The following is a 16,750-nucleotide window of genomic DNA, read 5'->3' as shown; positions in this document are numbered from 1 at the left end:
GTCAGGGAGATAACCCTTGCACCGATTTTTTTTACATCTGTTGTACAAATCTCTGCAAACCAATAGACGTGCAATGGGTGGTTTAATCTCACAAGGAACTTGAGGAAGCTGTTGTCATCATCGCTTCTGCTAATCAGATCTCAAAGGTCACGACACATTGGAGTCTTTCCATTATTGTAAAAGTTAATGAAAGTTAATTATTAAAGCTGACAGAAAGATAATTCGTCCACTGCCTTACATAACCTATATATAGACATCCTTATACATATGGATGCACAGCTGCCTACATACCCAGGAAGATGGACACTGCCTCCTAGAATCCGGACTGCTTCATCTCAAAAGACTTTCATCATTACGGAAGCTCTTTCCTGAGTGTGTTTCAGGTAGGAGCTACATTTATAATTGTTGTACTCGAATTGATTATTGATTTCTTGAAATATTTTTTTCTGATCATAGACTGTTTTGAAGCTATGTTCTTGAGATTATTCTGTGACTGTAAATATTTGAACGATCCCACTCATAGGCTAAAAAAATGTATGTCTGGGTCATTCACTAGCAATGTGAAGTAAATATTTGATTAGGCTTTTAGTTACCAAGTAAGTGGTTGTATGCATTGCTAAGGCTTAAATAGCCTTGTCAAAGATAGCAATGTTTTGGTCACTAGTCAGATAATTCCTTTAATTCTCCACCTGAATCTGACTTTATAAGTAGATCATCAGCTCTGCAAGTTATCAAACAAAGCAAGCATTTCGGAAGTTTTCTCTAGGAGCTCGAATCATCTGTTAAAAGGGATTTAGAGGGGCTGGGGATTTAGCTCAGCGGCATAAGCACCTGCCTTGCAAGCAAGCAGTCATGAGTTCGATCCCCGGTACCGATAAAAAGGAAAAAGACAAAAAAAAAAAGGGATTTAGAAAGGCCACCTGGGGCAGACACCAGACATCCCAGAAAGTCCAAAAGTAAAGAAAGGAGAAAGAGAATAGAAAAAAGCAGGACAGAGGAAAGAAGGATGGGAGGAAACAGCAGCAGAATGCCCTGTGCCACCAGCGGTATAAAATCCGCATGGAGGACCCACCCTGCAGAGTACCAGCCCTAACAAGATGCGATCTAGTTCATTTTTTAAAATGTCAGAAAATATTTACAATATTCTTCAGCTGTACAACCGAGCAAGAATGTATTAAACCATAACTCAATCTCTTTTCCAAAGTAAGCTCGTCTCCTGTATTAAACCGTGCAGTGAATGTCACCCATCCAAAGATCATTCCTGCTGAGAAAATAGGCAGTATTTATATGAACCCAAACAAATAGTTTAGAACAAGTAGTTTAGGTTAATGCATACTGTCTCCTCCCTCTAAATAAATGGATAACATATAAATAAATGAACAAAGGATTAATTTGGACTAAACAGCTTAGATTCAACTAAGAAACAATGGAGTCACCAAATGAGGATTGGCTATTTTGACGTTACTAGAATAAATAGATACTACTAGTCCTAGCTTGTCTCCACAAGGAAGGTCTTTGTTTCTCCAACCAAAAAGATGAAAGTTTCTCCCAGCCTAGGTTGCACTGTGTCAAGATACAAAAGGGAGAATAAACCAGGTCACTTCACGAAAATGGAAGCTGGGCATGGTGGTGCACACTTATAATCCCAGCACTCTGGAGGCTGAGGCAGGAAGATTGCTGTCAGTCCCAGGGCAGCCTGAACTAAGTAGTGAGACCCTGTATTCAAAAAAAGAATGCGTAACCCAGATTCACATTTTGTGTCTGTGTTGCTGAGAGTAGGGGGTGGGCTCTCCACTGAGGGGCAAGGGCCCTGGGTTCTGTCCTCTTGCTTCATGGGCAGAGGGGCTAACAGGTCCCCACATTAACAGTGGAGGGGTAATTGTGTGGACTGAGTCAGTCATTGACAAAAAAACAAACAAACAAAAAAAAACTGGCTTCTTGTCCAGGTTTTGTAAATAACTGAGATTGGGAAGCAGAGAAAAACATGTAATAGTCAGAGTGAGATATTCATTTGTAACACCTGGCTTCCGATCCTGGCTCTGTTGCTTGCTAGCTAGACTACTGAGAAAGGCATTTGTCTTCTCTCAAATTCTTCATCTGTAAATTGTCAAAAATGATACCTACCTTTTCTGCATGCATGACAAGGTCAGGACCCAAGGAAGAAAAGGGAAAGTATTCAGAAAATGACAAAGCCTTCGGGAGACAGCCAGGGATTCTCTCAGGGATTCTTCCCTGAGCCCACTGAGTCTGAAACTTCTCCTGGTGGTGCATCGCAGTGTTTCTCTAATGCTTGTGCCTTTGGGCCAACAAAGCCTTTAGTTTCATTTCTTACTGCCCTTTGAACAGGACTCGATCATTCCCCTTTGCTTTCCCATCATCCTTTCCAAGCTTAACTGTCCTTTAAGGTTTAACTCAAGACCCGCTGCTCCTTCATGAAGGAATCCTTTGGGGTTCTGCCTGTGTAACCAGCTGCATCGTGTATATATCTTTTGTTTATGGTTCACCTTGCTCTGACAAACCTTCTTGAATACTGACGATGGTAGAGGACCATGGCAAAAGAGTAAAAAAATCAAACTGAGCTCTGAGCCTTGTGTCTGGAGAATTCGGTTTTATAAGAGAGAGAAATATAAACAGGTGATAATAAAGGACAATAAGAATAGAAATATGTTCAAGGTACTTGCAAGAAGGAAATGATTAACTCTATCTGAGGGATTCCATGAAGCTTTACAACATCCTCTTATCTTGTACAGCCAAGTTCCTGACAAACAATAGGCTGATTAATGCCTGCTGAAGGGATGAAGAAATAAAGGAATGGTCAGGGACAGCTGAGTATTTTTAAGAACAGACTGGAGTTTGGCGGTATTGCAGGACAACACAGATCAAGGCAATAATGCGTGCGAATTCATGGAGATGCTAAATATCACAGTTATACACATGGAGAAGGACAGAAAAGACAGGCTAGAGTCCAAAAGTTTAGATAGGTAGATCCTTTTAAAATTAGGTTAAAATAAACCAGCGAGAGGATGGGAACAGATGCTTATGAAGATAAACCCAAAGCAAATATAATGTCCTAGAAAAGCTGACCCCACTATCATTTCCCAGCATGTCCTGGTTGAAGTCATGTAGGTGCAACTGTAATTTGGATCTACACCATCAATATTAGACTCAGTCCTGCACTGATTCTGTACATTCAAAGCTAAAGTCTCTCCTTTCATACCTTAGCTTACTTGGGCAATAGCCCTACAAGACAGACAACGCCCTGCCCTTTTAACCACTGGAGAATCACTTGCTCACATGGTAAAGCAATGGAAAACAAGGGCTTGAAGCCTCGTCTCTTTAGCTGCCAAATTCTCACTCTCGTCTGTTGTACTTCCTGTCCTAAATAGGTCTTATTTCATTGTTCAGCATTGTGGGTGATTTAGTTTTAGAATTGATGGAAAGTGATAATAAGTTTAGGCCTACATTAAAGCTAAAATAGAGCTAAGCTGCTAGAAGATACTGTCACTATTTATTACCTAAGATACATAAACGGACATCTTGTACTAGCAATGAGGGAACTATGTCATATTCTTCTCTACAAAGGACACTGAACTAAAGGTGTGTATATTGCCCATACAAAGTTAGCCAAAGGAAGAAAATCAAGACTGTTGCCTTTAGTCATCTTGTCTTAGACAATGGAGGAATCCCTTCTACACCCCCAGGATCATCACCCCGGTGTCACCCTTAAACATTTTCTATGTCAGTTGATCCGCACTCCCCAAGAAATGACACTGGCTTCAAAAACAATCTTGGATGCGTTGGTGAGATGCCTATAGCCTTCAAGTGATCAGCACTAAATGGCAGCGAACACAGGTGTTTTCCATGTCCTAAATGACAACGATCCATTTATTATTCCCCAAAATAACTCCAGTGTACACCCTCTAACATGCTGCTGTGTTTCAAAAGTGACAAAAATGGATGGCTACAGCACTTCACAGGAAATTACTGCCCACCCCAGACTGCAACACCTTTCGGTCTCCCTTCACCAACATTGGTGCTGGCATGCTGGGTCGGTCCCCTTTGTCTCCCATCCCACTGTTAGTCCCGATCCACACTCTGAACCTTTTTGATGCTCATGGTGGCACCTTCCTCTTGCCCCCAGCTTGACACCAGCCAGATAGGAGCCTTTTTGTGCCTTTGACTCCCATTCCTCTGGCTGTTGAATGGGCTCCTGTCTCTGTGCTTCCTGGGCCAGTGGCCCTGGTAGTTCCATCTCCCTCCTCCTCCAAGTCTAGTCACCAGAATACTACTGTGTCCCCGTTCTCCAGGGCCTCATCCATGACAGAGGACTGGCTCACCTCTGGTTTCCGCTCACTGGCACGGGGCTATTTTGAGATCCAGGAAAGGAGAACCGTTCAGGCACACTATGGCACTTCATGATACCCATGCAGACACCCTCCTTAGATTGGGTGGCTGTGGTAATCAGAGCTGCCTGGTGCAAGAAGGACGGCATCACCTGTGCTGGGCAGAGGCTGATTTCAAATCACCAGTAATTCAAAACAAATTCTAGCACTGCCTCTGAGCATCTTGGTTCAACTTAGTAGCTTCCCAGCAGAAAGGACTGACCTTGGAAAGACTAGAACACTAGGTAAGTGCGGAGCAGTAGAAAGGCCAGGACCATAAGCTGCCTCACAGCAGAATGAAGCAGGCGGAGTGGAGGTTCCCAGTTAACTGGAGGCCAGGCTGTGACACTCTGCATATGACATGGGTGGAACCTGCTGGGATGGAGAAGTGGGTATACAACCATCCCTAGAAAGATCAGATTTATTAATAAGCCAGTATCACTGAACTGAGAAACTGAACTTCAGAAATAAACACTAGGATTAGATTTCTGCTTAAAAAATGAAAGAGCAGACCAGGCATGGTGGCACACATCTGTAATCCTAGCACTTGAGAGACTGAGGCAGGAGGATCACCATGAGTTTGAGGCCAGCCTGAACTATATAGCAAGACCCTATGCCCCCCCCAAAAAAAGAGACAGAAGAAAGAAAAAAAGAAAAAGTAGAGAATGAAAAATAAGACAAAGCACTAAGGTATATAGACACATATGAATAAATATGTGTCCATGTATATTATTTGTGTATGTATATATCCTAAAGAAATTATTAAGAACAGCAAATTTAAAAAGAGCACCTAATAGGAAATAAATAAGAATGAAAATATTTATAACTTAGCCTCAAAATTACTGGAGGGAAGGGTCCCTAGATATAAATTTCAGTTCCTCAAAAACCACTGACACCCTAAGGAATCTAGAGGGAAAATGAGCCACAAAGATAAAACAGACCATGACAGGGCATATGTTAATATGGGTGCAGTGTTTGAAACCAGAACTATGATTACACGAACCAAAAACATGTTTTCCCAAGAATTTCTTGGAAAAAGGTAACTTGTTCAAGTGAACAAAATAAGTCAATCAAATCCCCTCTGAATTCTTGACTGGAGTAGGTCATCCTGAAGACGCCCAGGAATGAAGAGCAGTATCCTCCGTGGCCACGTGGAGCCCTCCTCAGGGTGCTGGGCTCAGGGCTCAGGTCATGTCACTTCAGATCATGAGGTGACAGCTTGGGAGGGCAGGAAGGGGAGTATGGTGCAGGTGGGGGGAGCCTAGAATGTGGCTCCCACGGTCTCTGTGCTACTGGAAGGATTTCTTAAACTGCCACTGAATGTGGCCCTCGTCTGCAGGGCTGGCCAGAGTTCAGGTCTCTGTCCACCTAGAGGGACAGGAGTGCCCATTAAGGAGCCTCAGTCATCCCTAAGGAAGGGGAGAAATGAAGGTATTTCTGTCACTGGCACTGGCAAAAATAAAAGTAAGGATAAAAAGACCATGGATTAGCAGAGAGAAAGAGAGCATACAAATGACGGGGGGAAGAAACCAGCTTCGGGATCTGTTCTAGGGAAGAGGACTTCTGTGAACGTGCGGAAAGGCGAGTGAAGCATCCAAATGTACACTTGGTCCCTCCCTCCTTCCTTCCTTCCTTCTTTCCTATCTTCCTTGTTGTTTCCTTTCATTTCTCTTCCTTTTCTTTCTCTCTCTCTCTTCCTTCCTTTCTTTCTTTCTTTCTTTCTTTCTTTCTTTCTTTCTTTCTTTCTTTCTTTCTTTCTTTCTTTCTTTCTTTCTTTTTCATCCATAGCACGTCTGATGGACCTGAACATGCAGAGCACGCTAACCTTCTGCACTCTAAGCCTGGCTAGGCTGACACTTACACAACATGAAAACTGCTCTGGAAAGACACACTAAACAGCCCTTGTGAGACAAACAACATGTCACGAGACCTTGACCGTGGATTGTAACTGGTAAAATAACAAAAATAAACAAACCACGACACCAGACAAAAATTCACACCACGTACAGCCCTGAGCAAGCAGCATACTTCCCGAGCAAGTTCTTCCGATGATGGGAAATCCCATACAGTCAGTCAGAGGCAGCACCCAGGACTGGAAAGGAGTAAAGATGGGAAGAGGGGATAGAAACGAGAGATGGAGAGGACGAGCTCTTTAGCCAATGGGAAGATTCAGAAAGAATAACAAAAGAGGGTCTGAAAGACATAACAAAATTTAAAGGCTTTCAAATTCTGAGGACCTAGAGGATGAGTAGGAAATACCTCACTGTGTTTGGAGAAAGCCAGTGGAAGCTACTAGAAGCCACCAGGGAGGTGGGAAAGGAGAGAAATGGATGGCAAGGCCAGGAGCTGAGTCCGGTTCCTGATTATAACGTGAACTCTGCAAGCGCACTGCTTTCTCCTTTTAGTACAAGAGTGCACCGGGACACAAGATACAGCCTCTAGGAGATGATTCAATTAATCACTGAGATTTAAGTCAGATGACAAGACTCTGGGCATGGTGGGGTGTAATACAGGATGCGAGCAGAATATTGTTCAGTTACACTCATGTTGAACCATAGCAAAACTGCCAAATAGCAAAGTCTGGAAACAGAAGTTGCTTTCTGACCCTGCTAGCTGTATGACCCAAGAAAAAGAACTTGGATTCTAGCAAGTAGTAGGGGAGTGTGCAATTGGTTCTCATTTGTAAGAAGAGGATAATAATAACTGTAAATGTCTCAAATAATTGTGAGGGCCAAACTAATCATGTGCATAAAAGGATTTTTTACAAAATTGATTTTCTTTCAGTTCTGGGGATTGAACCTTTACAAAGAGCTACATTTCCATACCATTTATTTATTTTTTAAATTTTAAGACAGGATCTCATTAAATAGCCAAGTTACAAAGGCTATGTTCAAAGTTTTGATTCTCCTGTCTCAGCCTCCTAGAGTTCTGGGATTACAGGTGTATGCCCCCACGCCCAATGCAAAATTGATCTCCTCGGTATAATAGAAACAGGATTGAGATAAGGATAACCATCTAGACACACACAGCATGCTAATTGTTGCCATAATAGCTATCATTTGATGAATACTTACAATATGAGAGACACAAGGGCAGATACTTCGAAAACATCCTTATTTAATTTTATGGCCATTGTGGGCTGGGGACTTAGCTAACTGGCTTAAGTGCCTGCCTGGCAAGCATGAGGTCATAAATTTGATCCTGGTACCACCAAAAAGAAAAAACCAAAAATGTTATGGTCACCTTGAACCTTCGATATCTTTACTCCAATTATATGAGATTAAGGAATATTAAATAACTTGCCCAAAGGCTTTCCTTAAAAAAGACCTTGTCACTTGTGACGTAAGTAACCACATCATACTTAGTTTGTGCCGTGGTATCCTCAACTATAAATTGTAAAACTCTAACTCCCAGATTAAAAATAAATAATAAATAACTGAACAACACCTTTGAATAGCACAAATTAAAAACACTTTATAAGGGATTATAAAAGTTATGATGGGTAAATTAAAACAGGCTTGGTTGGAGTTAGGAGCAATTTAACCTGTCCCAGTACTCAAAACTATAACTTTGAAACATTCCTAGGAAAAGAGTCAATACCATGATCTCATTTTACATTTAGAAAATAGACTGATGGATTAGTAAACTCAGTCCATTTTTTTTTGCAATCTTTAATAATAAAGTTCTTATTTACTTACCATAGGAGCTATGTCCAGCTCGCTGGAGAAAAAAGTGATATCACTGTCACAAAACACAACCCAGGTCCTTAATCCTGCCTCTTTTGATCTCAAAAGGTGGTAACATTCAGTTCGGAGTTCACTCATCTGTAAATTGCATCACATTATCTCTGAGTTATTTAAGAAGCAAGCTCTGTTTGGTTTCAGGCATTTCAACCTGCAAAAGGCAAGAAGTATTCACCACGTCGTTTCAAAGGTCTTTCACTTGCCACCAGCACCAGCAAAAACAAAATGATCGAACCCATCGGTAATCAGTATGTTGTGGCCAGGCCAGTGTATTCTGCAAATGCTTTTGGGGAAGACCACAAGAAGATAGAAAGACGTCATAAGACACTTCTGGAACATCTCAAAAAGTGGTGTGGGTAAGATCTTTTTGAAGGTCCCGGCATGGGGAATAAGCACAGCACCTTTTCTTCAGGCTTCTTCCTTTCAGTTCCCCTTTCTGGCTCTAGTCCATAGCTCGAAGAGTCTCTTTGTCTTTGGTTTCCAAATCCCCTCCTCCTTGCCAGAGTTGGAAAGGTAGTATCTAAAAATGAACACAGATCAGCGATCAACATACTGTTGCCAAACCAGACATCTCACGGATGGGTACAGAGGCAAATTCTCAACTGAACTTCTGCCCATCTCAAGCTGAGGATGACAAATGAATTCTATTCCAGCTACAGAAAGGCTCGTGTTTTCCTTTCTGAAAAAAAGTATCTTTCAGTGATAACCAAGAAACGATTGATGTGGGCGAGGAGGTTAACGTGCTTGGGAGTAAAACTGCTAGTTTCATTTTGGATGTATTATCATTTTAATCAATTTTTTCCACCTACAATTAGGTGCTAAACTTACAATTTACTGTTAGTTGCCTGACCTGTGGCTTCTGATGTTTTCAGATGCTCCACAAAAAAGGCCAAGAGAATCGTCCTGTCTTTCTTCCCCGTAGCATCTTGGCTGCCAGGGTACCGGCTGAAGGAATGGCTTCTCAGCGACATCGTCTCTGGTATCAGCACAGGGTTGGTGGCTGTACTGCAAGGTAACTTGTTTTTGTGGGGGTTTTTTAATTGATACAACTCATACTGTAAAATTCACCTTTGTGTTTAGTTTTGTTTTCTATGGTGCCGGGGATCAAATTTAAAGCCACATTAAGCTGTCCATCTGACACCACCATCTCTACCACCACAACCCCTCCCCAAATCCTGACCCTTAAACGCCTCCAACTTCCCGCTTTCCTCATTTTCCTGAAAATGACTTTCTCCATGGATTGCTCCCACGTTTCATTACACAAGTTCTCTCTTTGTGTGTAGTCTCTGACTGTCTTAACTTTGGAATGTGGTCCACACTGGTCTCTTCAAACTTGCTATCCTCCAGCCTCAGCCTTCCAAGTGCTGTAATTACAGGTGCAGAGAGGAATTGTGCAATGGACGGTGCTTGGTATTTACCTTTTTTCACTTAGCATAATGCTTTCTGGGCTCGTCTATGTTGCAGCAAATAATATTTTGTGTGTAGTTATACTGTATTTTGAAACTCATCCATTCATCAGCTGATGGACATTTAAGTTGCTCATCCTTTAATACAATTATAAATAATGATGTTGTGAACGTTTGTTAGGGAATTATGAGTAATGTCACTGTGGACATTTGTGTATAGCTTTTTGTGTAAACAGATGTTGCAATGACCTGAGTACATCTCCAGGAATGTAATTGTCATTTGGTAGCTCTGTGTTAATCACTTGTGGAACTGCCAAATTGTTTTCTAAAGTAGCTGTACCATTTTACATTTCCACAGGCAGTGTGTGAGGATTTAAATTTCTTCACATTTTTAATGTTTCCTGTTGCCTTTTTTTTTTTTTAATTTTAGCTACTCCTTTGGGTATGAAGTGGTACCTCATAATCTCACTGTGGTTTTTACTTTGTATTTGTGTAATGGCTAGTGATGCTGTGCATCTTTTTTTTTTTTCTGTGCTTATTGGTTATTTCTGTGTCTTTGGGAAAATTGCTATTCAAACCCTTTTGCCCTCTTAAAAATTGGGCTGTCTTTTTATTGCAGAGTTGCAAGGATTATTGATGTATTCTAGGTACTAGACTCTTATTTAATGTACATATACAAATAATCTAGTTCATTCTGTGAGTTGTTATTTCATTTTCCTGGTAGCTTGTGTGATGTATTTTTTTTTTCCCTTCAAAGAATGAATTTTAGGAACAATGGAGGTTAAGAGCAGAATATGTTTATTGAGAGGAAGGGATCTTCAAGAGTGAGACAGAAGGGGTCCCTAGTGAGTTGTCCTTATGTATGCTTTTTATTTTTAGTAGAGTCAATTTGTCTATTTCTCCCCCTTTGTTTAACTCTAGGTGTCATTTCTAAGAAACTGTTGCTTGATGCAGGATCACAAAAATTTACACTTACGTTTTCTTCTGTATTTGAGCTTATAATTCTGATATTTATACCTTTAATACATTTTGAGCTAATAACTTATGTAAAGAGTTAGTCTCAAACACCCGAAGCCCCTAATGAGAACGTCTGTGATTCCTTTGCACAAAATAAGGATCCTTTTGCTTGTGTGTTTACAGGTTTAGCATTTGCTCTGCTGGTCACCATCCCCCCAAGATATGGATTGTTCGCTGCGTTTTTCCCAGTTATATCCTACTTTTTCTTGGGCACTTCTAGACACATATCTGTGGGTAAGTCAGTTACTGGGCTGATCAGTGTTTATATTGCTTTTTCATGCATTCTATTAGCCACACATTATCAGTTCCAAATTACCCATAATCCAGAATAGTCATAATTTTCTACAGGAGTTAACACCGGCCACACATGACAGTGTTTTTGTATGTTGGTACTAGCGATCCAACTGAGGGCCTCGTCTGCCAACTATACCCCCAGTACATGGAAGTCCTTTTCCATACTAACTATTGTTGCCCCTTGGTTAATTAGGTCCATTCCCTGTGCTGAGTACGATGGTGGGAGCAGTAGTTACAAGAGTAATAGCCTCTACAAATTCAACAAGTGTCCTAGACAGTGACGAACCCTCGCTGGAGGAGAAGAAGTTGGTGGTGGCAGCGTCAGTCACAGTCCTTTCTGGAATTATCCAGGTAAGCACTTTTTCACGCAATCTTCCTGCTGCAATCCGCTTGTTCTGACTGGTACAAATCTTTTTTTTTTTCCCTTCCTCCTCCTCTACTTCCACATCTTCCCTTTGGTTTGTATCCCTCCCTCAGTGGCTCACAGAAAATAATTTAAGGATTGTTCCCCACAACCAGAAGGAGGGGACAGATCCAAGTCACAAAAATGGAATATGCAGCTAGATGCACGTTGTGATAAAATTTTTTGAATGGTGTGTTTAAATAAGGAAATTTATTATAGCAAAGTATCACATTGCTAAGGGTCCTCTTCATAATACTCCTCCTCACAAGCTCGAAGTTGCCTAGGGCCAGCTCCAGTAAAGCAGGCAGATGGGGAGACACCATAACTGCTTTCGAGCCTACTTTTCCATTGGATGGCTCTGGGAAGCAGCCATATCATATTTTTATATCATAAAGACATGAAAGAGGATGGGATAAGTGTGTTTGAAATGAGAGGAAGTGTTTTAAGAGGATTCGTGGTAATGTGTATTTTTCCATAATCATTCACTCATTCATTACTTTATAAGCATTCACATTATTTTTTGATCACCCCCTGTAAAAGCAATGGTGGAGGCCTGGAGGCACTAGGAGTAAGGAATAAAATGCGTAATTCAATAAAATACCTCAGAACTGGTACAGCCATGCCACAAGAATATGCAAGTAATAGTAGCCCTGTGATTTTAGACACCTTGTCTTTCCAACTCTTCAGTGGCTGTAGTCCAGTTGGACGCACTAGAGCTTTGCCCTTTGACCCGTCCATATCAGAGATTTGGGAAAAACTAAAGCTCCTACAGCAGGACCGAAAACCTCATTCCCAAACCACAATACTGACATCACTTTGAATAGTGGAAAATGTCATGGACTTTTCAAGATGTTGCCTAAGTTTATGAGGGTTATTGATTTTATTGGTTAAGATCATTTCTTAAAGAAAAAGTCAGTTGCTACAAGGACATAAATGGATGTCCTACGAATGGATCATGTGGTCAGTTGTTTATGCTCCCAGACTACTCTGTCAGTAGTCTGGAGACATGAATAGAAAGACAGGTCAAGTATGCAAGAAGAGGAGAACCCATTCAATTCATCTGATGGCAAAACACTGGGGAGGATTAACCTCGCTTACTCCCCAGCTGGAGCCCAGCATGCCTAATGTCCACTGTGCAGTTATGAGCTTCTCAAGCAAGTTGAGCAACTTGTCTGGGGAAACATGAATGGGCATTCAGCCATGCATGCCGCAGCAGCTAGAAAGTATACTTTAAAATTACATCAGCAAGTTTATGAGGGCTGATGCTAGATAAGAGTCTGCTGCAAAGGTTACAGTGAGTATTCTAAAAATGCCAACCAAAAAATGGGGGTAGGGGAGTTACAAATCTGATACTTCTTGGGGACTAGTGGAGTTGTGTCTGACTTGAACATCATGTAACATTCAACCTGGGCGGGCGGGGTGGAGGAGAAGGAGAGGCAGAAACCCTGAATGGGAGATGTTCTCTGAGGTAGAGATGTCGGTTTCTTCAAGGACTGTACCTGAAGGCTGAACTTTTTATATTTTTGAGTCATTTTAACCACTGATCCTTTGGTTCGCCAAAGTATCCCACTAATCTGCACTAACAAAGGCTTCTGTCCTCTCTCCAGCTGGCCCTGGGGGCTCTGCAGATCGGGTTCGTGGTGATATACCTATCTGAGTCCCTGATCAGCGGCTTCACCACTGCGGCCGCTATTCATGTTTTAGTTTCCCAGCTCAAATTCATGCTGCAGCTGTCAGTCCCGGCACACACGGACCCATTTTCAATTTTCAAAGTAAGTACTTCTTCTGCTGGAGAAAAGATAGAAGCTCATGAAATTCACCTTGTGTTCCTTAGAGAGCCTTCCCTTCAATGTGGCACCTCCCTACAATTTCCAAGAGACCCATGAGTTGTAAAACTGACCCACATTAAAAAAAGTTGATATAAAAGACATCAATGCTGAAAATCAATCATGCAGCTAATGTCAACAACAGGAATCAAAAATGACTTCTCTCACACTTAACTTTTCACTAGTTTGAAAAAGAAAAAAAGTTTAAGTACATTATTAAAAGGTTTTTATTATTTTGTCCTGACATTTTAAATTTTTTCTCAAAATCTTACCATGAAAGATATTTATCTATTTAATTATGATGTTTCCCTATTTCTTTGAAAGAAGGCCTTGACAAATTGAAGATTTTGAGTCCTTTGTGAGGCCCTGTTTATAAAGCAAACCATCCTATCCACCAGCTGATAGATTTCCACTCCTCTAGATGGTGGAAAGTAGAAATGTGAAAGGCAAACATACAGTAACCCTAGTTTTGCAGACCCTAGTTGGCGTTATTTGCAATTATAAAATCAAGCAGAAGTCTAGACCAAAAATGGTTCAGAATATTCCACCTCACCTCATGGCTTGGTTACACTGATAGCAAACAGAAAGGAAGTGATGTATAGAAAACGGAAGTGAGGTACAGAGATTCCCATGTTCCCTGGTCACAGCTTCGGTCTGTTTTATCGGAATACGTACTGAACAGTTGACTAGAACTCAGCTACTTGTTATAAGAGTAGGTTATGAAAGTTAGATTGCTACATAAGGAAAAGCTGTTAGGTGAAATTAATTCTCAGCTTTAGAGGTAACTTTAGGCCAGATTAATTCCCATCTTTTGGTTAGCCTTTTCAGTTTTAGAGATTGACCAAAACTTTGAGCACTGGCATTACTCTCTGTAACCATCATAAATGAATTTTTTGGTCTCAAAGTCCACTGGGAAATAGCAGAACGGTGGAGCTGGGAAGGCAGGAACAACAAAACAACAGAAAACAATGATTAGCTGATAGCAGATTACTTCTGGCTACTCCTCACTCCTAGGTTAAAGAACAAGAAATTACCTGATTAAGTGAACTCAGCTAGACTAGAATCTAGATTTTAGGGGGAAAAAATTCAGAATCTGTCTGCTTCCTTAAAGTTTCAGCTTGTGTATATGGCTTCAGCATGAGTGACTCTGTTTTGGTTTGATCTGGTCTATTGGGTCCTACAGCAGGAGCTCAGTAAAAACAATGGGCTCTCATCCTTGTTTTTAAACAGTAGACAGTGTCTTTGGTGCTTCTATCCAGACAGTCTTCGGGCGTCTAAGACAACACTCGCTCCAAATTGGAACTGATGCTCTTTCACTTCAATCCAGAAGCGGGGTGTTGTTCTAGGAGCAATTGGGATTCAGATAGGGCCTGTTTGAGCTATCCCAGATCGATGGATATGGAATCCAGGTGGCTTTGAAAAGCAAGACTTTTCATGCACAATGCAGTTATTCAGGAATCTATTTTGTAAAAGCGAATAGAAAATCAACTAAAAAGTACGGGGAGTCTAAACCTGAAAAAGCAAGATTTAAGGAGATATATGCTTTGTAAAAAGAAAATCATCAAGGATTAATTTGTTCTTTGGACAAAACAGTAGTGATGGTTGTGAAATAAAAATCAGTGACCAACAATACCTAGGGGCAGATGAGATTTAATGCAAAAATGTGAAAAGTATACAACACCATTTGACACTAGCCATAAAACATCTCAGAAAAAAGACAGAAGCATCCCTAAACCCATAATCTGCAAGCAACACATCTCATCTCTCCACGCTGGTCTCCACAGCTCCCTGACTCATGATTAACAGGAGCAGAGTAGAGAATTTCCACTTACGCATGTCTTACCTTTTGCTTCAATGTTTATTTTATCTACTTAGAGATAAATGATAAATGTTGTATCCAAATGATGCATTAATGCAGGATTTTTGTGTTTTTGTAATTGTAGGTACTAATATCTGTATTCAGCCAAATAGAAAAGACTAACATCGCAGACCTGGTGACATCTCTTGTTATCCTAGTTATTGTATTTGTGGTTAAAGAAATAAATCAACGCTTCAAAGCAAAACTTCCAGTGCCCATCCCCATTGAACTCATTGTGGTAATTGATCATTTTGAAAAGTTTTCCAAAGTCTAGTGCTTTGAAGACCCTTCAACAGCTTGTATATCAGGAGGTTTAACAAGGCAAATCCCAACTCTGCCTTTTAGGAGTGCAGTGTTCAGTGTGTTCATTTCCTCTTCACTCAGAATTTAATAGCTTACTCTTATACTGCGATTTGGGGTTCATTCTGTCTTGTTTTGGGTTAACAAAAATGATCTAGATTTGATTGTGGTCGTGGTTTTACTACCCTGTCAATGTGCTGAAATCTGATCATGTGAGTGTGTAGAATATGCAAATTTTAGTTTAATAAAACTGTTATTAAAAAATAAGGGAGATAAAGAGCAGGATTTTTTAAGACCAAACAATATAACTGTGAGAATTACTTGAAAACCTCTTAAAAAATAACAAAGCTTTGGCTAGAAATGCTTATGAAACTTAGCCAGCAGTGGGTTTTGAGAATGGCATCTTTTTAAAAATAAGACTTTTAATTGAGTCTCACATTTCTAACCTGGATAATTTACATCATTACAGACTGTGATCGCAACAGGTGTATCCTACGGCTTTAACTTCGAACAGAGGTTTAATGTCTCTGTGGTTGGAACTATGAAACAAGGGTAAGTCCATCTTGTGTGCTAGTAGTTAAATACTCAAGAACTCAGTAGAGAATGAGTAATAGCTTTATACAGTTCTCCTTAGAAGATCCTTAGCACCCCACAGGCTTAAGAAAGAAAGACTTGCTACCCTCTTTCAAGGAAGTAGCTATAAAGAATATCAGAATATACCACTGTGAATGTTGGGAGTTTCTTTTTGAGAAAGAAATCACACACCAGGCAAACAAGGGCTCATATGAAAGTAAAAATTAGTGAAAGTAGAAACCCAAGACAAAATAAGCCATCTGTCCTTATAAAGAAGCACAAATTGAAATCACATTTCCTTGTCCATGATTTACTATAAACAATATGTAGTGCTTTGATTGAGGTTGCTGGAGCCAAGTTCTGAAAGTTCAAAGGAGACCCTAAAGGAATACCAGCACACCACTCAAGCAGTCCAGATAGGCACACTCTGTCCTTTCTCACGATCAAATCTAAAACAAAGCCAAAGCCACAGCAAAAAAAGGGTGGGGAGCCCAGTCTGTATAAGGAACTTGAAGACATATCCCATTACATTTAGTGGGTTCATCAGGGACATCCAGCTTCGTGTCCTCTTCCCCTCCCTCTCCCCTCGACTGAAGATAGCATCAGTTTCTCTCAACTTACTGAGGAAAGTTTTTTCTATGTATAAACCACTCAATCAATAAATAAGCATTTTCCTTCCCAGGGCTTAGCGGGTATTGGAGTATTCCAGGAATCATCATCCGTAAGGATCTTTGTCTTAAAAATAGCCAAATCCATAGAGTATTTTTAAACCGAAATGTGTTTTTATCATCAAATTTGCTTGTATTCGACTTACTGAGTCGCAAACATCCCTAATTTTAAAAGCTGCATGTTGGAAAGTAGGCTGAATTGAAAGATTGTTTCCAGGGTTTCCCTCCACCCTGTGGACTTTAAGTGATTACACTTCATTTAATGATTTAGGAGATGTAG

General features: G+C 40.6%; 1 protein-coding gene across 2 annotated transcripts in view; it reads left to right on the top strand.

Moving 5' to 3' along the window:
- Positions 1–238: 238 nt before the first annotated feature.
- Positions 239–16,750, top strand: part of Slc26a3 (solute carrier family 26 member 3) — a 32,284-nt gene continuing 15,772 nt past the window's right edge. Inside the window, exons 1-8 of one of the 2 annotated variants that reach the window (XM_063233818.1) lie at positions 239–383; positions 8,267–8,481; positions 8,998–9,137; positions 10,672–10,782; positions 11,036–11,193; positions 12,853–13,017; positions 15,015–15,167; positions 15,699–15,781. In XM_063233818.1, coding sequence (XP_063089888.1) covers positions 8,351–8,481; positions 8,998–9,137; positions 10,672–10,782; positions 11,036–11,193; positions 12,853–13,017; positions 15,015–15,167; positions 15,699–15,781 — 941 coding nt within the window. In that variant the 5' untranslated portion in view covers positions 239–383; positions 8,267–8,350. 2 annotated transcript variants of the gene reach the window in all.

The sequence above is a fragment of the Cavia porcellus genome, unplaced genomic scaffold, assembly GCF_034190915.1.
Source record: "Cavia porcellus strain 051 isolate PalLab524CR breed Dunkin Hartley unplaced genomic scaffold, mCavPor4.1 scaffold_2, whole genome shotgun sequence".
NCBI lineage: Eukaryota > Metazoa > Chordata > Mammalia > Rodentia > Caviidae > Cavia > Cavia porcellus.
This window is presented reverse-complemented; position numbering and strand designations above follow the sequence as displayed.